The 23,766-nt window shown below is 41.0% G+C and overlaps 1 protein-coding gene across 1 annotated transcript in view; it reads left to right on the top strand.

Annotated features, from left to right (window-relative positions):
- Positions 1 to 2,351: 2,351 nt before the first annotated feature.
- Positions 2,352 to 23,766, top strand: part of raver2 (ribonucleoprotein, PTB-binding 2) — a 97,476-nt gene continuing 76,061 nt past the window's right edge. Inside the window, exon 1 of the mRNA XM_034082052.2 lies at positions 2,352 to 2,646. Within this exon, the coding sequence (XP_033937943.1) occupies positions 2,371 to 2,646 (276 nt within the window). The 5' untranslated portion in view covers positions 2,352 to 2,370. The remainder of the gene's footprint in view (positions 2,647 to 23,766) is intronic.

The raw sequence follows: 23,766 nt of genomic DNA, 5'->3' as shown, positions 1-23,766 counted from the left end.
CAGTGGCAAGCGTTTTCCCCGCTTTCTTTTTCTCCTCTCTACTCCCACCCACTCCAAAAGGCTGTGAATCACTGGCTGACACGCTGAAGCACTAGCATGGCTCTTGTGTTTTTACATGGAGAGAGACTTACATCTCCTTTTCCCTTGGATTGTGAAGCATAGCCCATTATCGTGGGGTTTGACTTGCACATAGGTACAAGGCTATGAAAGATACAGAGTTTGAGCAACTTAACTTTGCTGCAGGCTGACACAAGTTAATGTGTGTGTGTGTGTGTGTGTGTGTGTGTGTGTGTGTGTGTGTGTGTGTGTGTGTGTGTGTGTGTGTGTGTGTGTGTGTGTGTGTGTGTGTGTTTAAAGTGTATCTGTGAGTGTGTATTTTAAAGTGTGTCTGTGAGTGTGTGTGTTAAAGTGTGTCTGTGAGTGTTAATACGAGATACTTTCGTTCCAGAGGGACCGAGAGAACAAATTAATTGTTCTCTCATGGAAACGTTGTTTAGCACTTAGTGGAGTGATTCATGCGTTCCCAAAATCAGCCTGTGCGAGTGACAAGCAAGTCCTTGCTGTCGTTTCAGAGAACCACTGCTCAATCATTCATGTCCCACAATCTGTCAGAAGGCCTATTGTATGAGCGGCAGTTAGATTAAAAACGGACTTCTACTCAATGCCTTTCATGTGTAAATTCCTTTTTTAGCAGATTTTAATTTGACATAAAACGTTTCTTGCATATATTCCCTTGGCTGGATGCTGGTCAAGGGCATTTCCCACCTTTTGATTTGCAGTGGGACATTAGTTTGTGATTTGTAGCTCATGTAATAAACAGATTCGTTTTAAGAGAAAACAGCCTGCCACAGATCAGAAGAGAAATAATAAAGTGAAAACTGGTATAGTTTTTAGAGATCGAATACGTCCCCACCATGTTGAAAGAGCTTTTGTCAGCCTTTATTTGCTTTTCATTTAGCAGTTGGCTCTACTGAGCGTAAACTTGATTAAAACGTTCATACAAACGGTCCATACTGGTGTGTGACAGTTCCACTGCTTCAGCCACTTGGCAATGTGAGATCATTTTCACCCACTGACAACTGTGAGTGTCTGGACTGCAATCTGCCAGGAAACGCTTCACACAGATGGTGAGAGAGAGAACATGGAGGTTGGATGATAGGAGCTAGATTTCACCATATCTTAAAGGCTTCAGCATAATCACGCTCTAAATATTTCCTTTAGTGGTTTGAAGTGTGCAATAGCTGACATGTTTGTGGGCCTACAAGAGTGTGAGTTTTCCGTGTGTTTGCGTGCCTATCAGCCACTCATGAGCCTGCGGAAGCTATATAGGCATTGTGAAGACTCGGCAGGGAGCTCTGTTCCCTTTGTGTTTGCCAGGAGCAGCTTTCCACCCACGGTGGGCAGGCAGGCGGGCTCGGTTGGCTGCTAGTTTGGCATTCACTGGATGACTTGGGTAGAAAGGAGGGAAGGAACACAGCCATTCATGGTCACATTATTCTCATGGGGAACAGGAACGCTATAGTGGTGTAGAGATATTCTACAGTGAATGTCTCTCTCTCTTTCAATTTTCGAGCAAAATAATCAATGTGTTAATTGGGCTTCACAACAAAAAATAAGACCTAGTGCTTAGGCTTGTGCTCGTATTTAACAGCAAATGTCTCTCTTTAATGTATTGTTCACAGTTCAAACACCATAAAATACTTGTAAGATTCAACATGTGGATGTTGATATGCTCTCCTGTAAAACCTGTTGATTACATGATTGAAGTGGAGTAATTCATTGATGCCATGTCAGAATCAAGCAGCTTCTGGTGTCAACACTAACACGAACTGAACAAACTGTGTGGACTTCTGGTGATTGTAACGGATCTTAATTGGCTTCCATACATCCAGCAGACGGTTGGGGTCGCCGGGAGTCCGCGAGGTGCTGCATGACATGCTAGACAGCACGTGAGCCGCAAAGTGCCCCTTTAAACATGTTGTATCATGAACTGACTGCATCCTGCACATTTTACCTTTAAACGAATGCAAAATGATTGTAAAGGAATACAATGCAGGTAAACAGTTTTCTTACAAAAACTGCACATCATCCAATAAAACAGAATAACTAGCAACCAAACAAACCAAAGGAACATTTCGCAAGTTGATGACGCCGGGAAATATAGAAATGCATAATTAAATGAATGTTTGACTCCAAGAATAAGGCATAGGCTACTGAGGGAAGTTGACTTTACTCAATTAATTAAGCTTTTCTTTGCAATGGGGGCTCTCTCTTTTATGGACACACCTCCCACCTGCTCTCTCTCCCCCTCTCTCTGTCTCTCTCACTCACTCACTTCCCTCACACTCACTTTTCACTCAGCTACCCAAGATGGCGGCAGCGTCATCCATCCAGCCGCCGAGCGTTCACTCTTCTCTTGCCGGGGACGGCACACTTTCCCCGGGGATGGACAGCCCAGAGACCCGGCAGCCGGAGGACGAGGAGGCGGCGGCCGCAGCGCCGCCGTCGGACTCTGAGATGTGCCTCCGCGACCTGCCCGAGCTGGAGCCGGAGGAGATCGAGAAGAGGCTGGCCAAAACTCGCCAGGAGCTGAGCAACAGGAGGAAAATCCTCATTAAGAATCTTCCGCCTGACACCACTAACCAGGTAGGCTACACGGTAGTTTGGGAAACTGAAGTAAAAGTAGCCTGGCTCACTTAGTCTTCTGTTTTTTTTGCGTCGCTTGTGCGAATTAATTTAGTTTGCACTGAGCGTCGCACTTTTAAAATGTGCGTTACGTTATTGTTTGGTCATAATAACAACTGTCTGATGCCCTACGCTGTCCATTTCGACCTTTATTTACCCCAAGATTTGTTAATATGGTTTTTCATGAATACAGTATAAAAGCCACATCTCTATTACAAACGTGTATTTAAATAGGTCCCACATTTACGATATAGTTTTGAAAACAGCCTGTTTTTCATTAATGTAATGTTTTTTCTCTCTTGTTGAGTTAATAAGCTATCTTGTAATTTTCATACTAATCTAATATAAGGCTCAATTGTTGTTTGGCCACAGTTATAGCAGTTCACAATATTGCAAAATGTGGCTGCTAAATTTGGTTTTGCTGTTGTCTTTACAACATTTGTGACTTAAACAAACATGCTTGTGTCAATGTTTTCTGATGAGCTGCATTGACTGAAAAACAACGCACCATGTCTGTGCGTTCTCTCAAAAGCTGAATGGAGCTAGTACGTTCTGTTGCTGTTCTTGTAACAAGAAGAGATACTGTGCACAAGCTTCCATATTTCCCACTCAGATTAATCCATACCTTATTCATGCATTTGTTCTAACATTACAAGTGTGTAAATTAAAGGATAAAGGATATAGGTCAAATTAGAAAACAAGATTACTTTCTGTTGATAGGTTATTTCCCATGCATACCAGTTTTGCATTATAGTTTAACATTTTCTTCTACCACCAAATGATTTGATATTTTCACTTCTCAGAGCAATGCATTGATATGCACATATGTTTTGCCTTTATCCGGCAGCATCTGTTGTGACTTTGCTTTTTCCTTCGTCCATATCTTCTTGCAGCATACATTTTCATGAACAACATGATAACAATCACAATTTCCAGCTTATTTCCTGCGGACAATATACTTTTGTACAGTCAACGTCCTCAGCCTTAACACCTGTGTTCTTAATGTAAACAAGAGTAACAACTAAGTCAAATAGTTACGTTCAGAGCACATCAGTCTGTTTTATGTTTGGATTTAACGCAATAACTTTGCATGCATGTTTCTCGTCAAAAGACCACAAAGTGTCCTCACTGTTTATAACAGTCTCCTACTCTGAAGTGACATTCATCGTGTGTGTGTGTGTGTGTGTGTGTGTGTGTGTGTGTGTGTGTGTGCGTGTGCGTGCGCGTGCGGGTGCGGGTGCGTGCGCGCACGCACGATTGAGAGACACAGGGGAGTGAGTGGAAAAGTCACTTGGATCAGTTGAAGGAACAGAAGTGGAATTTCTTTCTGTCTCTTTTCCCTCTCTCTTTGTATTTTCCACATTATTCATGTGTCAGAACAAGTGTGATATGTTTAGTGAGCCTGAACAGAGCAGAGCTGCATGAAGCATGCCCTGCTGAATGTGCCACATGAATTTAAAGGAGTAGTTCAGGGTCTTTGACATACTGTAAAAGCACGTTATGAGTAACTGACTGCTAGTGAAACAGTTGAAGCTCAGGCTACAAAGATTATTTGTGGAGGTAACACAGTGATCCAGGAGCATGGCAGAAAATATGAATTACCATGTCAGCATGAGCCAAATATTGTAACCATCCAATAACAGAATGAAATCCATTGCTGTGGATAGTTAATTTCAATGGTGTGTTCAAAACGCTCTAAATGTTCACTAATTTCTGTTTAAAAGGGTTCTTACCATCACATGATTTCAGCCTGAGCTTATGTCCATAAATCAGATGTGCTTGAATGTATTAGTTGATAATGCGATTGATATATATATATATTGATATAAGAAATATATAACAAAAACACATATAAGTCATATTTGTATTACACATGCGAAACATTTTCTTTTTCCAGCTTAACAAATGTAAGAGCTGGCTGCTTTTTTCTCCGGTTAATAAAATTGCTAAATTAAAAACTCATAGTTTTTCAACAGTTGGTTGAACTAAAACCAAAAACGCTATTTCAAATGCCAACTAGGGATCTGGGTAGTTGCTTGGGGGTGTACAGGGATCCAGTGATACTCATAGTATATAGTGACAGTACAGTATTTTCCATATGGTTAAAGATGTATGTTTAAAATCCTTGTCACTGTCTTATATAACATGTGTGATGGACTCAACAACGCCCAGCCGACTCCCATCTCCCACTCCCCTCAGATCCGCTGCCCTATAAGTGAACACTGTTTTGTAGATTGGATATATGTGGTGCGAGTGTGGAGTCCTTGGTGCACTGTGTCAAATATATGGCCTCGCTGACAGTCCTCATCTCAGAGAGAAGTGGGGGGATGGGAACAACGAAGGGAAGTGTGCAATAAGAAAGGAGAGACAGGAAGATAGAAGAGTTGGGTGAGAGGAGAGGAAAGGAAGGAGGGATGAAAGATAAAGTAAATGAAATAGATTTATAAAATACTGTATACCTAATTGTCTCCAAGATGGAATTCTGCTTAGGCAGTAGTTATTGTCGTACTAGAGTTATTGTATATAACAGATTAACCCATGTTGTTTTGCTCTTTCATTGTCTTCATTCTTTGACCATGTAGGGCAACACAATATATCGTCTTTTACATATCATGCATCCTACTTCTCTTTCAGATCTTTTGGCCCACATTATCCATAATTCAAGTCAACCTCTTACAGTTTGGAATGAGATTGTAATGCTACTAGCAACTTAATCAAACAGACTAGGTATCGGGTAACCTTACTACATTTTAACTTTACAAATCACTTTAGGCAATTTAGTGTGTCCCAACATCAATCAGAAATGTATGTGTTAATTTGACACGTTGTGGTGCATTTTAACTGACTGATGAGGCTGCTACCTGAATCGTTTTACATTTAAGAAATAGGACACCATAGTGAACCTGAGTATTTTGCCATCTGTTATGACCTGGCTCAAAAGGCCACAACAAAGAGGAGACACACCATATCAACGGTTAATAAAAGATCTTTATTTAACCAAACAATTCAAATTAGCCACATTTAATGAAGTGCAACAATAAGTAAAGCATGAGGTGTGGACGTCAGTGATATCAGTAGTGTAAACATGGCCGTATCCACCATTGAGGTCACCGAGGTCCGGACCTCGGTAATATTTTCCGAGCTGTGTATAACAAACAATAGTAACATAATAATAATAACAATAGTCTTCATTTACAATAGGCATAATTTTTAAACAACATACATCTATTGCAGTTATGATGTCATAATAACATACAATTGTATAAAACACAATTTGCTTACATCTTTGTTCTCTTTTGAGAATCAAACAAAACAGATTTAATTAAAACAAAAAGTGCAAACAAACAAGTGAAATGAACTAAATGGCTGAATTGCTTTTAATTCACTGGCAGGAGCGACAAGTGAGGAGGAGCAAACCGTGAACAACTGAGGGAGAGATTGAACAAAGAGAAAGAGTAGAGGACAGAGAGAGTAATGAACAGGAAGAAGACGGAGAGACTAAAGAAGATGGAAGAGAGGCTGCAGGTTATGGAAAGGAGAGACACATGGAAAATGAATGTTGACAATGTTTTGTGATCATTTTAGCCTCTTCTGCATGTCCAGATCATTAATAGTAACAATCAACTGATTCTTATGCATCACACTTTCAAAAATAATGTATGCTGCAGCCCACTGACATGGTTTGAAATCAATATATTATCCATTTTGTGACCCCCCACAGGACTTAAAAAGCACCTAAGTAGATCATGAAAATCCCCAAAACTCGGGGGATACGGCCCTGAGTGTAAATGCAGGGCGAGGGTTGCATGGACATGTATGTGTGAGGGTGTTGAGGTGCACAACGTAAAGCAACTAAAGTAACAACAGCATATACTCAACAAAACCGGGGGCCTGTAGGGAAAAGCAGAGAGAGACAGAGAGGAGCAGAGGCTTTATATAGCTGCAGGGCACCAGACCCAGGTGCCCTGAGTTACTGCAATCAAGGCAGGATACAGTACAGCCACACCCTCTCCAGATTAACCCACAGGGGCATCACACCATCCATAATATCATTGAATCATAACCCAATTCTTAGATATTATCACTAATCGATTTCTCTCATGCAAGCAGCTATGTTGAAAGATGCTCGAGTAAGAGTCAAACCCAAGTATTGAGCAAGAATTTGGGCCATACCCCAATTGTGCACCCAGAATCTTGGAATTTCTAAAAGACTCAAAAGATTTTTTGAGGTTAGCTTCCAAGGACTTCTGCTAAGTTTTTTAATTATTTACTTTCCTCAAAGACACACAAACCTTTGGCAAGATGTGCATGGGCATATGTTGCTTTGTTTTTGAACATCACGCTGAGTGTATGTGTGTGTTTATATGTGTGTGCAGTTGGGATTGCATATGTACAGTACAGGTAAACACAAATACATGTAAATGTCACAAAGCAGCATGTGCCTGAGCTGTTGCCTTTCCACCCACTCCCTCCTCTCGCTTTATATGCTGCGATGTGTGAGTGTGCGTGTGTCAGTAGCAGATGTTCATGAAATCTGCCCCTCCTGCCAGTGGGCAGCCTTAATCACTTACAAACCAGCATGCACACAGGATGTTGTGATTTAGCCATTTACTTTGGCAAAGTTTTACAGATGTTTGTGCACGCAAGCGGTTAAAATAGAGCCTGAATACACACCGTACATTCAGGACAAAGCAACAGGTTGATAGAGTATAATCATCTACTTTCTGTATGCCATAATTTAGTTGAACCTATATGTGATATGGTTAAATCAATATCAGGCGTGAATATACATTGTTATTAATTAAACTTTCCAATAACTTGGTTATTATTATCAATCAATCAATCAATGTTTATTTATATAGCCCAATATCACAAATGTTTCATTTGTCTCAGTGGTCTTCACAGTGTGTACAGAATATCAGTATGACAATACGACACCCTCTGTCCTTAGACCCTCACATCGTACAAGGAAAAACTTCCAAAGAAAACCCAGTTTAAAGGGAAAAATGGGAGAAACCTCAGGGAGAGCAACAGAGGAGGGATCCCTCTCCCAGGATGGACAGACGTGCAATAGATGCCGTGTGTAAATTGAAAAGATAATACATTTGCAACATATTATTATTTACCAATACATTTATTTTAAATTGATTAATGCAATACTTTCATATTTAATTTAATTTAATCGTTTATTTGTAAATGACAATGCACAATAATGAACACTTAAAACATTAACATGTGTCATGCCAGATTTAGTTTTGAGCTAATTTCCATCCCTCACATAAAATATTTAAGAAAATTACATTTTACAATCATAGCAAAAAATACAAAATACATGATATGCAAAAAGTGCGAAAGAGCAAGAGCAGCATACACAAGTATTTACCACATGGCAGTACAATATATAGCAGCTACGACATATAAAGTGCACACATGACATATGGTCATGATATGACTCAACTGAGGCTGCGGCCACACGAGGACGAAAACGGTCGTTTGCGTTACTGTTTAGTGTCATATACTGTAGACCGTTCGGCCACACGAGGACGACCGAATACGGCACTAAATGACTGAGGAAACGATAACGGGTCCCAAGGTGGATAGAACGGCATACACAATGCTCTGGGGGGTCCAACGGCTCCATGTGTACGCCCTATACGATAATTTTCTGATAATGATGAGGCAATAGCCCCGCCTCTCCCCACCTCTGCTGCTCACCCCCGCGTCAAAGTAAACTGCACACTGAATTCAGATTATTTATCTTTCTCTCGATATGGACCTAAACGCGAGTGAAGTCTAATCTGACAGGACGGAGACACGCAGCTCTGCTCACCTGCAGCTCCTCCCGCTGCAGCAAAACACACACTTCAAGTCAGATCATCACCCTTAGCTATTTTAATTACCTCTCAAACTCCCTAAACTAGTTATAAATATGTTTATTTTTACTGTCTGCCGGGTCACTCATTACTGGATCAGCTGCTGCATGAGACAGACACTGACGCTGTCTGAAGAGAGGGAGGAAAAAGAGAGGCTCCGTGTATTTTATTATTATATTATATAGAGTCGTTATTCATTTGTTTTAAAGCTCAATAAATAACAAAGAAGACCTTTGACCGGCACTTTTATAATTTTGTCCGGAAGATTTAAACTTTAATACACGTTGACTGGCGAAAAACTCTGCCCGGTTCCCTCGGCCCCCACCGCGGAGAATAAACAGAAGGGCAACCATGACAACCATGCTTCGTCGCTGCTTTTGTGGAAGAAGTTACAGCGCCACGTACAGGCTCCTGCATATGTACTGCAGCTTCTCCAGCGGTTGGAGCTAAACGGAGCGGTCTCGTGTGGACAGACACTATCCGGATAACTATTGTGTGTGGACGGAAGCTTTTTTGCGTTTGCGTTAATCCTATGCGTTTAGCCGTTTTCGTCCTCATGTGGCCACAGCCTGAAAGTCGATACATGTAACTGTTAAGTGATTGTTTTGTGTGTATGAGTGTGAGCTGGAGCAGGTGGATTGTTGTTTGACACTGTTTAGGATCCTGCTGGTTTCCTTGTTAACAATGGTTCTGGATTCTTGACATTCAGGCTGCAGAAAACACAGATGACTGGAGTTCACTGCTTTTGATACTTAAATCAAGAAACCAACTTCAAAACCTGACACACTTGAACATAGTAACCAACAATAATAGCTGAGATAGAAAAATAATATGAGGGAAAACACTTCAGTAATGAGAGAGGTCAAATAAGAAAACAATGTCAAGTTCAGCTTCACACAAGAATACAAAGAAAGCATACAGCATAGGGCTGCTCGATTATGGCAAAAATCATAATCTCGATTATTTGGGTCAATAATTTATATCACGATTTATTTTGAAAACATCAATTTATTGGAGAAAAAAAAATGTGAACAGTATGTTTTTAACAGTTGATTACCCTGAACTTTAAGTATAATTCAACTGAAAAACCAATACAAAAAATGTCATGTCACTATTGTTGGTAAGGTCAATTATCTCTGGATAATTTAAACAGATCTAGCAGCTTTTTTTTCAGTTACAGGTGAATATCGCTTTTCAAACGCACAGTTCCATAACATCATTATTTCTTACCTTATATGTTGACAAAGGTAATATTTCATTGTTATATATTAAATTGAGGTTTTTGCATAACCAATTATACACTGGATAAACTATTTAGTTTATGTCCAGAAATGGGAAGCTTCTTTTGATTATACATTTTGGTAAGAAAGAAAATTGTGCGTAGTCCAAGTAGAAGAAGACATGTCCACATCCGGCCTGTTGATGTGCATTGTACTTTCACTGGCGCCTAACAGTGTAAATGACTACGAGAAGCCATTATATAGCTTTTATGTCTGAGAGCTTCTCTGCCGGTCTCACATATCCTCACAGTTGCGGAGTTGCAGTAAAGTGAAGTTTTCACATTATTCCAAAGCTAAACTGTCACAAAGATACAGTGAAATGTCAAAAATAGATGATAACAGAAATATGTTAGCCTTGCCAACCCCCAGCTATAAAAACAGTTTAAGATTGTTTTATCTAAGCTAGAATTGACCACAATCATACCACTGTAACACAACCCAGCTGATGAACAAAGTTCAAATAATGGCAAACCCCAAGCAAACAAAGGAATATTCTTAACCTAATGTCTTTAGGGCTCTGTTGATAAGAGAGAAGTGACTGCCGGCTCAGTGGGGAACATAACCTCCAATCTGATCCCTGTGGCTTCAGGGCCAGAGCCAAGCAGAAATGGGTGGGTGTGGATGGGGGAGGGAGGAGGGGTCACACCGGGTGACAGCAAAATCGGTCCTGTCTCAGGGCGAGCCACCTGCTTCCCTCAGCCCACTGGTTCTATCCTTTCCTCATATCAAATCATCCTGCTTCCCTATGAAATATCAAAATGGACAACCTGAAACCGTATAAGGAATTTACTTTTAGGAACTCCCTACTTTCTGTCGTACAAAGATCCACATCTCCACAACATTTTGCCTGAAATTGAGTTTTTAAAGGTCACCTTTTATGCAAAATCCACTTTGATTCTCTCTTTTTGTCCTGATCCATTTATATAAAAACCTGTCTGAAAATGAGCTGATCAGATTTTGGCCACTTAGTGATGTCATAATGTTTTTTTGGGTTGTTTAACCATTAGCCAATAACCAACCTTATCACCTGAATCTCCTCCTAGAGCACCATTGTGTTCTTTTTAACTATGGGATGCTCCGATCGATCGGCCGCCGATCGATATCAGCTGATATTCACTCTCTGCCGATCGATCGGTACTCTCTATAAAGGCCGATTGTGAGAGCCGATCACATGGCGTAAAATACATGACACTTTTCTCTGTGCACGGCAAAACAAGCTCGCCAAAATGGCTTCACCAGTCTGACAGTATTTTAAGGTGTCCGAAAATTACAATAAAATAGCGGTATGCAACATGTGTGAAGCAGACATCCTGCAGCTCCACCCGCTGTGACGGACTGGTGAGCGGAGCAAAACACACACTTCACATTTTATGCATTTCATGTTTTCTTTTAAACCTGCCATAATTCCTGAACCCTACATTCCTGAGACATAATTTTTCATGAGAAACGTAGGAAAACATCTCGTAGCTTGAACATTTAAAAATAAATTAAGCAAAATAATTAAACAAAATGCCTCTTGAGGGCATGAAGTGACAAAAACTTTCAACATGTCTCCATTTAAACCCCATTGTAAGTTCAGCCTCATCTTTCCCCACCACAGCAGCCGCACACCTTTAGTTAATCTGCCAAAAAGGCCACGTTATTAACCCGAAAGTACACAAAAAGTACACTTCAGATGCTCAAGTTCCTTGACATGCTTCACGCTTTGAAATGTCACCGATATCTGTTACGGTTCTTCAACTAAATGTTCACATGTAATAGGTTTATCTCTCATTCAGAACAATGCAAGTGCTCTCCTCTCACTGATTACTGCACATCACCATGGAAACCTTTGATCTCTGGACACGTCGTTAGCTCAAATATAAACACCTGTGTCATGGAACACGATGATGTCATAACTCCAACTGACATGCTCAGAGCAGCAGATTTCAGATACTGGTTAATGGTCCTGCCCTCAACAGCTCTACGTCAATTATGGGGTGTCATCATATGCCGTTTCCATGGAAACGCATCCCTCGCCATAAAACATGATGTCGCTGTAACTCCAATGGACACGGTACGATCGTCCCCCAAACTTCGCTTGTATATCACCGGTCCATGCCTCAACAGCTCTACGTCAAATCTGACATCTCACCATATGCTGTTTCCATCGAGGGATGGCGAGGGATGCGTATCCCTCGCCATAAAACACGATGTTGTCGTAACACCTATGAAAAGGGTCAAAACAGCACCAGACTTCAGATAATGGTTAACGGTCCAGCCCTCAACAGCTCTACGTCAATTATGGGGTGTCATCATATGCCGTTTCCATGGAAATGTATCCCTCGCCATAAAAGACGATGTCACTATAACCCCTATGAAAATGTTCAAAAAGTGCTCAAACTTCACGTGTGCTAACAGTCCAGCCGTAAAGACATCTACGGGACAGTTTTGAGATTTCTTCAAATGTTGTTGCCATGGCAACACAATGCTCACCATGAAACATGGTTTTCTCATAACTTCAGTGAAAATGCTCCAAATGGCCCAAAACTTCACAGGTTTGGTAACGATGCAGCCATCAATGCATCTAAGCGTATTATGGGATGTCATCAAATGCCGTTGGCATGGCGACAGATCATTCGCCATCGAGTTAGTTCAAAAGTTTGCAGTTCAAATATTCTGCTGCTTTTCCAAGCCTTTTTACTTTATTTTCTTCTTATCACACATTCAAGCCCCCAGTGTTCATGTATCATTTCAATCTAAATTCTTCACTTTGTTCTTACACATTACATTTCAGCATAGCAGTTTAGCGTCAGCTTTTCAGCATAAAGCATTCCCACTAGCAATTTCTTCAGGAATTGCATTCTCTAGTTATGTTGGTTGTTGTTTGTGGAAGCGCCAGTGAATGAGCCCCATTAACTGAGTTTTGAACATCACTTTAAATGGAAGATCCCCATAGCCCCCACCCACTCAATCGGATCGGCGATCGGTATCGGCCGATACTGATTCCGGCTATCGGCCCCAAGATTGGCGATCGCAGCATACCTATTTTTAACCAAATATCTCTCAGAAGGGCGTGGGGAGTGGCTCCTTATTTTCATCTAAAGCAACAGACACAGAATCACCACTTTTGAAACAGGGCTGAAACAGAGGAGATTATGGGACGCTACAATGGGTGATCTGTTTGGTATTTCGAGCCAAACATGCAGAGACATATATATATTGTATATAACTGAGAATTATAATGTATTGATGAAAGAGTATAATAGGGGACCTTTAAGGCACAAGGACATTAGAAGGAGGAAGGGATATAAGAGAAAGAGGGGAGAAGAGAGCCTGGATAAAAAGAAAGTGATAAATAGAACAGAAGTAGAGACGAATTAAACCAAGTTGTTAAAATGAGGAATCCAAGCAGTGCAAATTGCCGGTGTTAAACCAACATACAAGGTGTGAAAACTTTTGAGAACGTGTTGAGAGAGAAAGGAAAAGAGATGTCTGCACCGTTGATGGTTGTCTGCTCTCTGTATGTGAGTGTGCATGTTTACTTAGAAGCTCTCCTTGCCGGCATGTGATAGGCCAACGATCTGTGGTGTGCGTCGTTTGAGCTGCCACATACGTGCACACGCACAAACACACTGACCAAGCAATAGGACCAAGTATGGGAAAAGGGTGATTTTTGAATCTATAAGAAATTCATTGTTGGCTTATAGCGGAGTGCTGCTGTTAAAGGTTTAAAGGGCCCATGTCATACTTTTCTGGTTATTACCCGTCCCCTTGTGTGTTATGAAGGTTTGTATGCATGTAAACGGTCTGCAGAGTCAAAAACCCTCAAAGTACACCCTGTAGCGAGTAAAACTAGTCTATGCTGCCCCAGAACGCCTCGTTAGAGATTTCTCATTTTCCATTGTTTTCTTCCTGGGTTCTGTGATGTGTGAATACCCAAATTAACAACAAATGACCGGATTGGCCCAAATGGACCAATCCGCGGCACACCTCACACACCAGGATCCCTTGGCTAAGTAACATGGAGTCCCCATTGACTTGCATAGAGCTCCCTGAACGCCGGTAATAGACGAGTTGGGATCGCGGAGAAATGCTCTCCGCAGACCCATTCTCACAGCGTTATAAACCTTTTTCTTACTCAATATCAAGCCACACTTATTGTTTTTACTTCGGCTGTGAGTGTTTGTGTGTGCTCAGAAACAGAATGAGTTTCGCTGTGTTTCGCTGACCCGGAAACCTGTCCGCTCCTCGCAGCAGTGGCGAGCAGCAACGAGCCTCGCAACGAGCCTCGCAACGAGCCTCGCAACGAGCCTCGCAACGAGCCTCGCAACGTCCCGACCAATCAGAGCACCCTGGACTCACAGGGAGTGGGGGGCAGAAGCTCCAACAAGCCGTTTAGGACAGAGAGTGAATACCTGGTGAATACTCATACAGAGATGCTGTATGAGAAACCAATGTGATTTTGGAAAATTGCACAATTTAAATCTATTCTAGTAGACCTCAACAATGGAAATATGATCAGTAGAAATGACCATGCCATGTGACCTTTAAGATATTTTATGAGATTGAGTGCTAGTATTTACGACAACATTTTAATTTCCTGCTTGATTCCATTAGACAGTTTTCATCACAATGGGTTTTACATGAAATCTATATTCACGGTGGACTTTTGTTTATAGTAATGCATCATCAAATATAGAAATCAGGGTTTTGTAGATGAATATCAAAGGTGTTTGTGTACCTCATCACAAACTAAAGCAGCTTACACTTCTAATTAAAGTACAGGGCCACTAAAATCACTAAAAGCTTGTATATCTTCTCAATAAATGTGAAACAACTGGGTTATTGTAATCCTAATAATTTAAAACCATACAGCAGTGTGTGTGTGTGTGGGAGTAGTGTTTTGCTTTCTGGCAGACGTGGGCTTCATCCTCTGTTCTCTCTCAGTAGCACATATAACACTCTATGTGTAGGTCAAGGACGCGGTTACAGCTGGTAAGGAGGCCATGCAGAGTGTTTGTCCTCTAATCCCTCTATCCTCTCACACACACACACACACACACACACACACACACACACACACACACACACACACACACACACACACACACACACACACACACACACACACACACACACATACACACATACACACACACACACACACACACACACACACACACACACACACACACACACACACACAGAAATTATGGCTCCCTTTTTCTTCTTCCCCCAGTGGCCCTGTTTGTGTTTGTAAGTCATCTGATACTGCAGGACATAAGGTGTGTGTGTGTGCGTGTGCGTGTGTTAGGGATCGACCGATATGGCTTTTTCAAGGCCGATACCGATACCGATTATTAGTAATCAAGGAGACAGATAACCGATATTTGGAACCGATATACATTTGCAGTAAAAAAAATAATCTTGGTGTCAAAATGTAGAATAACACAACTCAACACAACTTCTTTGAAATGCATTTAAGCATAGCCTATATTATGTTTAATTAACTTTTAAACATCTTACAACTGGTTTCCTCTCTGTGCCATTTTCTTTAGTGCAGTCATCTGCAATGAGTTAGAGAGAGAGACAAGAAGTGGGGCTGCAGGCTGACATGCTTAACTAACAATAATGCTTAATTTATTATATCTGTCTATCTAGCATAAAATCCCAATAAACTGCTAGCAACTGCAAAACACTAGTGCTGGCTAATGTTTTGCAAACTATTAAAAGTGAGGCTATTACAGTAGACCTAACGTTAGTCTAGTAGCCTCACTTCTAATATTTTGCTAAACATTTGCTAGATACATGTTGGTTAGCTAACGAGCTTCACATATCAACCTGAAAAACTGCGAGGCTCCACTCGCAGCCCCTCCCCCCCACCACCCACCACCACAGTTACTCCGCTGCGAGACGCTGCACGCACCTCCAACTCTGACTGACTTCCCGCGTCCCTGTGTAACTGGGAAACTGATAGAATTGGATCATAAGATCGTGGTGTTTTTGCAACTTCAGCATAGGGGATAGGGATGTTTATTGAACTTCGTTTGAACACATGTATGGCTCTGCCGCTCAGCGCTGCTGCTTGCTTCAGTCTGTGTCTGCGTTCTTTCGCACCTGCTTGTAATCTGAGAAGGTCCCGCCTCTCTGGCTGGCTCCCGCCCGGAAAATCTTCAGTAATAGCCTATCAGATAGCGCTGTGGGCGGGACATTGCTCGTGTACACAGAGTGGTGACTGCAGCCAGAGAAACGGCCGCATCAGAGCCAAAGTTTTATCGGCAATTTGTTAAAAAAAGGCCGATGCCGATAATCGGTCAAATACGGAATATCGGCCCCTTGTGTGTGTGTGTGTGTGTGTGTGTGTGTGTGTGTGTGTGTGTGTGTGTGTGTGTGTGTGTGTGTGTGTGTGTGTGTGTGTGTGTGTGTGTGTGTGTGTGTGTGTGTGTGTGTGTGTGTGTGTGTGTGTGTGTGTGTGTGTGTGTGTGTGTGTGTGTGTGTGTGTGTGTGTGTGTGTGTGTGTGTGTGTGTGTGTGTGTAACACGTTCTCACTCCCATCCCGTCATATATTGACGGACGGTCAGGGCCCCTCCCCGTCGCTATATTACGTACAGGGTACCCCTTGCCTGTCAGGCTTCTACGGGCAGGGCGTCCCATAGACCTTCATTGCGGACAGCGGACCCCTTGACCGTCAGGCTTCTACGGGCAGGGCGTCCCATAGACCTTCATAATGCCTATTTTAAGGTTCATTTGGCCATTAAAATGTGTTTTGATGTCATTTTATGCGAGTAATGAGTTTTTATTTCTGATTATTTGTGCAGTAGGCTACATGTACATGATGTTTAGTTTGCTAGTTATGACGAAGATTACTTCATGAATGTGTACACATTCATGGTTGCTAAGGTGGTTGCTATGAACGCTGCAACAGCTCCCAGACCACGTGATCAACAACAATGGTCGACCTTCGTGTTATTCTCGGTGGAAAATGCCTATTTTAAGGTTCATTTGGCCATTAAAATGCGTTTTGATGTCATTTTATGAGAGTAATGAGTTTTTATTTCTGATTATTTGTGCAGTACATGTACATGTTTAGTTTGCTAGTTATGACGAAGATTACTTCATGAATGTGTACACATGGTTGCTAAAGTTTTTTTGGTGGAAATGTGTTTTTCACAGCAAAGTCAGCCTCTGTACTTGGACTTATTGGGAGAATCTAAAGGCAAGAACATCCCAAATATTCATTTAGGTCTTTATTTTAGACCTTTAGTGTTGCCGTCTGTGAGGAAAATACATGGGGCTCAGAGCCTCGTATTTTTAAAATCTTTTTTTCCTTCTAATTTGTTATTCTTTTCAAAATAACACACTGTTATTTACTCACCAATAACACACAATTATCCTTGCTTTTATTTATTGGTTTAATTCCATAATCTCGGTCTTTTTTGGCGTTCGTCAGGAACTGAATTTCAAAATAAAAATAACCGGAAACAGACGTAGGCATTTCGAGCGATTACCCAAGATCCTCAGCTACGCTGATTGGATGTTTTAGCTGCAATGCATGCTGGGATTTGGTGTTTATATTATATGAAATCCGGAAAACATTGTGACACGAGTAGATTTTAGCCGAGACCGGCGGAAAGTTTGTGTCAAAACTCTGTAGCCTCATCCCAATACCCCTCCTCGACTCCTCTCTTCCCCTCCTCCGGGACTTGACCCGGAAATCGATCAAGACACGCCATTTTGAAGGACGTCCCAATAGCTGAAATGCACACGGAGGAGTCGAGGAGGGGTGAGGGAGGAGGGGTGCCGGAGGAGACGAAAGGGAGGAGACAAAAGGGAGGAGACGAAAGGGAGGATACACGCGAGCAGACTACGCCGAAGTGTTTTCACTACTATAAAAGCCCCGCCCCCACCTTCACAGCTGGTCGATTTCAACAGAGGGAAACCGACAACTGGAAGATGAGTGGAAATGCGTCACATAAATGTATTAAAGTGCTCACAGCTCCGTGGGAATTATTATGTGCAATTCATTTCTAAAAGGCTTTCACATTACTATAATTATATTTTTATTTAAATGTAGGCTACATTTGACACCAAAACGGAACACAAAAGCAGGACTAACCATCATACATTGAATTCCTTGACTAACAAGAGAAAGATTCATTCATTTAAATAAATATTTAACCAAAAATGGGCCGGTTCTAAGGGGCTATTCAGTTAAGCCCGATGAGAGGGGATACAGCTATGCACATGTCATCATCAACAGACGTCGTTTAAGAGTGACGTTTGAGTGAACGAGGCCATCCCAATTAATACCTGAGGACTCCTCTGTCCTCTCGTCACCTCCTCGTGTCTCTCGCTCGCATCTTACGGAGACGGAGCTAAGATGCAAGGAAGGGACGCGAGTGAGGGAAAGGAGGAGTCGAGGAGGGGTATTGGGATGAGGCTAGAGTGTGTAAAAAGACGATCCACAAGCAGAGATTTGAGATCCATAAGCAGAAATGTGAGATCCACGAGCAGAAATGTGAGATCCACAAGCGCATTTTTGGTCGACAAATACAAAATGGATTCACAAATGCCTGATTGAAAGTTGCAAATGTTAAAGAGATATTCAAAGATCTTTTTTTTATTTGTAAAAATATTTTGCGTATTTGCAGATCCGTTTTACATTTGCAAATGTATTTGTGAGTTTGCAAATCTTTTAAATGCATTTGTAGATGGTGTACATTTACAAATCACATATTTACACACAAATTATTTTTATGTTCACACAAATAATTATCAGACATATCTAAGCCCATAGATCTCTCTCTCTCCCGTCTGTGTGCGAGGGGGCGGGGCAGTTTACACACACGCTCTGCAACATGCATGCAACACACACACATGGAGGAGATGGCGGAGAGAAGCGCTCCAAGGTGTGGTTAAACTTTACCCGTCTCGATGTGGACAATGCTCGTTACCAAAAGTGCAATAAGAGTTTAGCAAGTAAGGGCGGTAACACGAGCATTTTGTCTAAACATTTAGCAAAAGTGCTCCACATCCAGACGGAGAAATGCACCGGGTTCGACTGTCTTTCTAGCAGCTCTGTAGCCCCGTCCACGAGTAACGTTTCCACGTCAGGTGTTATGTATGCTAGCAGCAACACACGGAGTTAACTCAATTATACAAACATGGGTTAATGATTAGAGGAAACTGAGTTATTTATTTTGTTAACGTTTCAGCTATTCTGTTTACAGTTCTGTCATCAGATTATTTAATATGATTTGTTAAAACATTGTTGTTTCTTTTGATGTGAAATATTATTTATTAATTTAAATAAAAAGCAATGTTAATTTTGTTCACAATTTGTTTAGTTAATTTACCTTATTTATTTTCAAAAGGACCGTTAAGACTATCGTTAAAGGACCGGATCGATAAGCAGTATCGATAAAAGTAGTAGTACAGTTCAAACCTTAACGATCCGAATAATCGATTAATCGTTTCATTAATCTATAGATTTATCAATTATCAAATTAGTCGTTTGTTGCAGCCCTAGTTGATCAGATAAAAACTGCAACATAAACACGCACACCTCCTCTTTTACATCTTGGCTTAATGGCTGCATTATTGTTCCAAACACTGTTGTAATAGTTTACGATTTCTGCAAACACAATTTAGTTTGATTGTATGGCTCGACTGACAATGCAGCGTCCGGAATAGAAAGTGCTTCTCTGGGCGTCCCTCCAAGCAACGTACCAAAAAGGTACAAAGAGAAGCCTTCAGGAACTAGTGCTGCAGCACTCAGTTCCACTTTCCACCTGACGAAAAGGGCCACAAGGCTGAAGGTGAATTTCAGTGCAAGCATTCCTTTTTTGAGAGAAAAATATAGACAGAGTTGGAAAGAAAGAGCACATTAGGTGCATTAGTACTCTTGAAGAAGTAGATCTTCTGGTGATTGTTGAAGACAGTGAAAGTTCAGTTCAGTTCAATGTCTCGTTTACCACAAATAAGGACTCAGCAGAAGAGATGGATGGAGATTTAGTGAATGAGAAGGCTAGTAGAACTCACTGAGGAAGGCAGGTTGCACATTCCTTTACGTTTACATTTTATGACCACTAGCCTTCTCTAGCAAACAATGCAAGCATGTTGAAAGAGAGGTTTTTATGTGTCTCCCTTCATTGTCTGTCCAATGTTAACAAAATGCCTGATGACACAACAAAATGCATTGATTGCACTGACATCCTCAGTGAAGGTTTAATGATTCTTTATTATAACATTTATAATCAGTCTAGAATAGACAAGTTTTTAAATATTATTAGCTATTTACAGACCGTTTCATTTAAAGCACACTAAGCCGAATCCTCTAGTCTACACTATCTCTGCCTATGAGCTCCATCTTACCAGGTGTCAGGTGCCGGTCTGCTATCACATTCCTCATCATGTTCATCCTCTCAGGGCAGTTTTGTACACCAACATGTGGGTGTGTGTATGTGTGTGTGCAGAAATCGGCCTTGGGCTTGAGGCTGGTGCTGGGGTACTGACTGGTCTTGCTGAAAATGTCAGCTTCAAAAGGCGTTCAAACACGAAGAGGGCATAGCACAGCATGGAACAGAACAACACACTTATATATTACAGAACAGCTTGACATAGAGGAACATACTGTAGAAAAGGAAATGGCTTGTCCAGCTGCTTCTGCCCACATACTGTCTAGTTCTCATGCATTGGGGCAGGTATCTTTTTTAAATGAAATGATGATTAAAGTCAAGGTTTATGGTAACTGTATCCATCTCTGTTAAGAGCCATTTAGCTGGATTTCCCTCAAATATAAAATCAGTGTTTTATGATTTGCAGTGTGTGTTTTCAGTTTACATTACGAGTGTTTACTCACACCGTCTATTTACGGAGCCCAGTGGCTGCTTTAGAGCACTTGTGAGCGTCGCTTAGCTATTACGGCAATGTTAATTAGGAAGCTGTTGAAATAGCGTAGCGGGAATCTCAATGAATCGGCGTGCAGCATTGTAGAACAGCATGAAGGGATGTAGTGAAAGTGAAAGATCATTAAAACATGGAAGGTAAAAGGTAATGAAGTGAAACTGTTATCATACATAAATAAAACTGTGCAGCAAGGTATGCTCATCTGGTAAATTGTGTGGCTGAGATGAAGAGCAGGGCTCCTAAAAATAGTCTTTGGGTGTCTTGTAATGGACCAGTGCTCTCACAAACTTTCAGCTGGATTTAAGTATAGAATAGCACAGGGACGAGTGATAAAGCGCCACCAGAGAGAGAATGAACTCTGAGTGGCCTAATTCAACCCGGGCTGCCTGTCTCAAAGTACTCTGCAATGTCAGTGTCTGTATCCTGTGCACTATAAACCATAACTTTCATTAAGTGGGGGAAAAGCTGGAGGCAGTTTCTTTTTCTTCACTTGATACCAATGTAAATTCTTGTTTTGTTGCTTCTTCCTTCAGTATTTCTTGCATGTAGGAAATTAGATTTTCTTTCGGTCTGTTACCTTTTATGTCGAAATAATTGTAATTAATATAGGTGTAAAGCTCTGAACCTCCGGAAATCAGTGCATTTGATACACTTACATTAAGAACATAGAAATGAAGCATGTAACAGCGGAAAAGGCAGATAAGAAGAAGAAGAAAGGGCGCTTTAGTTGGCAATTGTAGTTCAAAACCACTTTGCTTAAATCCCTACACATTTGAGACAGGCTTGCTTTGGTCTAAATAGTTTAATCCTATTTTAGTCTTATTGCATTTGCCTTGTTAAATTGTCTCCATCCCTAATAGCAAAAGTGTGTGTTTGCTTTGTAATGTTTGTAAAGACACTTAACACTCACTTGGGGAAAAACTATAATCTTCTAAATTGTTGTTTGATTTTCATTAATTCCTTAAAGTCTCTCTTCTTAAAACCATTCTAACCTACTTTATTTCTGCCATATCTATTGGTTGAAACATTCTGACTGCACAGGAGTATTTTACCACTTGTTTTTCAAGAGACTATGGTAAAGAGTGATCTCAGCTACAGACCAATAATGTTTTAAGATTTGTATTTCACTGTTTTGATTTCAGGCGGTTTCTTTTCATTCTCTCCTTAGAGTAATCTACTTCTACCCTTGTGGCAAGATAGTTGTTATGAAGCACGGAACACCTCTTTTCTGTTTTTTCTCTCCCTCTCTCTCTGCACCTCTCAGCGATTGCAGCTCGCCCTGCGCTGATTTACAGAGCGGGCGAGTTTGACCCTCTGCGTGGGCATGGCCTACACTGATATGGAACATGCCTGCTCACTTTGTTCAAGAGTGGGCTGGTGGATGATGGTGTTTAGAGAGATAGAAAAAGCGAAACATTTACAAATAAGAAAGAAATGTTTTCCCTTTCTTTTTGTATTTGTAGAAATGATGTGATAGATGTGATTAGTTTGATGTCAAACTTTCATTCACTCTGGTGAAAGGTGATCAATGCATCACCATGAGTGCATCCTATCTACAATGCAACAGTGTGTCCTTTGAATTTAAATGATACAACGTTATCCCGCAGTAGCTTATGGTGAATCAAAGTTCAGGATGTGGGCATCATTAGCTGAGGATACAAAACAGCCATATCCTCTTCAATAATAATAAGTTCACATTTTATTTTATTCACATTCAGGCCCATTTGTAAACCCAATTGATTTGCTCTGAACCAGTTCTTGAAAATGACAATCATTCCCATTTATTTATTCAATTTCAAAACTTTAATAGACTGGATGCAGCATAATGGAGACCTCCGCTAAGGCCATGCCCATGAGCACTTATTTGTGTGTGTGTGTGTGTGTGTGTGTGTGTGTGTGTGTGTGTGTGTGTGTGTGTGTGTGTGTGTGTGTGTGTGTGTGTGTGTGTGTGTGTGTGTGTGTGTGTGTGTGTGTGTGTGTGTGTGTGTGTGTGTGTGTGTGTGTGTGTGTGTGTGTGTGTGTGTGTGTGTGTGTGAAACGGTGATCATTCTGACCATGCATAGACGCCTGGCAACGCACATTGTAATATGATTTTTACATTATCCCTCCTTGGTTTTACTGATGTTTTGGTAAAACAGCAGTAAGTAAATGTAACAGTTCAAATGATGAGCCGTACTGAAGTTTTAAAAAACTAAACTCACATAATTAAAGTTAATTAAGATTAAGTTATTTGAACATGTAGAGAGAACGCTGCTACACTTAAAAAGAAAACAAAATAGCGGTAGGAAGTGCTTTATTGTGTCAAAGTGGTGTTTGTGAAGAGATCAACTGCTTTTGCTTTTTTCCAGTTAAGGTAAATGAGAAACACAGTGGTGTGTGGTGAGCAGAGCTGAATCATATTTAAATACAACTTGAACATGTGCTCTTTGGTGGATTATTTATTTATCAAACGACATGAGATGCTTGGACAAATACCTTGACTTATTGCTGAACAGAAAAAGTAGTCGGAAGAAGGAAAGACAAAGTAAGTAGGGACAGAGTGTCCACATCACACAGACATGATTATGGTGAATTTAGCGTGTGCTCCCCCTCTGAAGGATAAAACAGTTTGAATGTCTTGCCTTTGATGCATCTTACTGCTGTAGTCTGGCTATTACATGTTGTCTCTGTAGGCCATTAACAATCATTTCTTTATACTGAAGTGACCCTTCCAGGTCCACAAAGTTTAGACTCTTTCTTGCGTCTTGTTTTAGAGCTGGAGTTTTTGATAGATGTTTTTGTTTTGTAAGTCATTGCTTAGTCCTTGCGCCTACACTCACTGTGCTCCTGTTACATCTGGAACTGTTGGACAGGTTTTTACTGTAAAGGGATTCACAAGGTTGCTTATATGACAGGAGCATATATTTGTATACAAAAAACACTTTGTGCTGTCAGTTACTTATGTGCAGTAGAGACACTCTGTGAGAGAGAATGTGAGGATCTCTTGCTGAGCTGTCTTCAGGATCGTGGACAACGCTTATTAAAAGACAAAAAATCAG

Source organism: Pseudochaenichthys georgianus, chromosome 4 (assembly GCF_902827115.2).
Source record: "Pseudochaenichthys georgianus chromosome 4, fPseGeo1.2, whole genome shotgun sequence".
NCBI lineage: Eukaryota > Metazoa > Chordata > Actinopteri > Perciformes > Channichthyidae > Pseudochaenichthys > Pseudochaenichthys georgianus.
The sequence above is the reverse complement of the archived record's forward strand: the minus strand, read 5'-3'. Positions and strand labels throughout refer to the sequence as shown.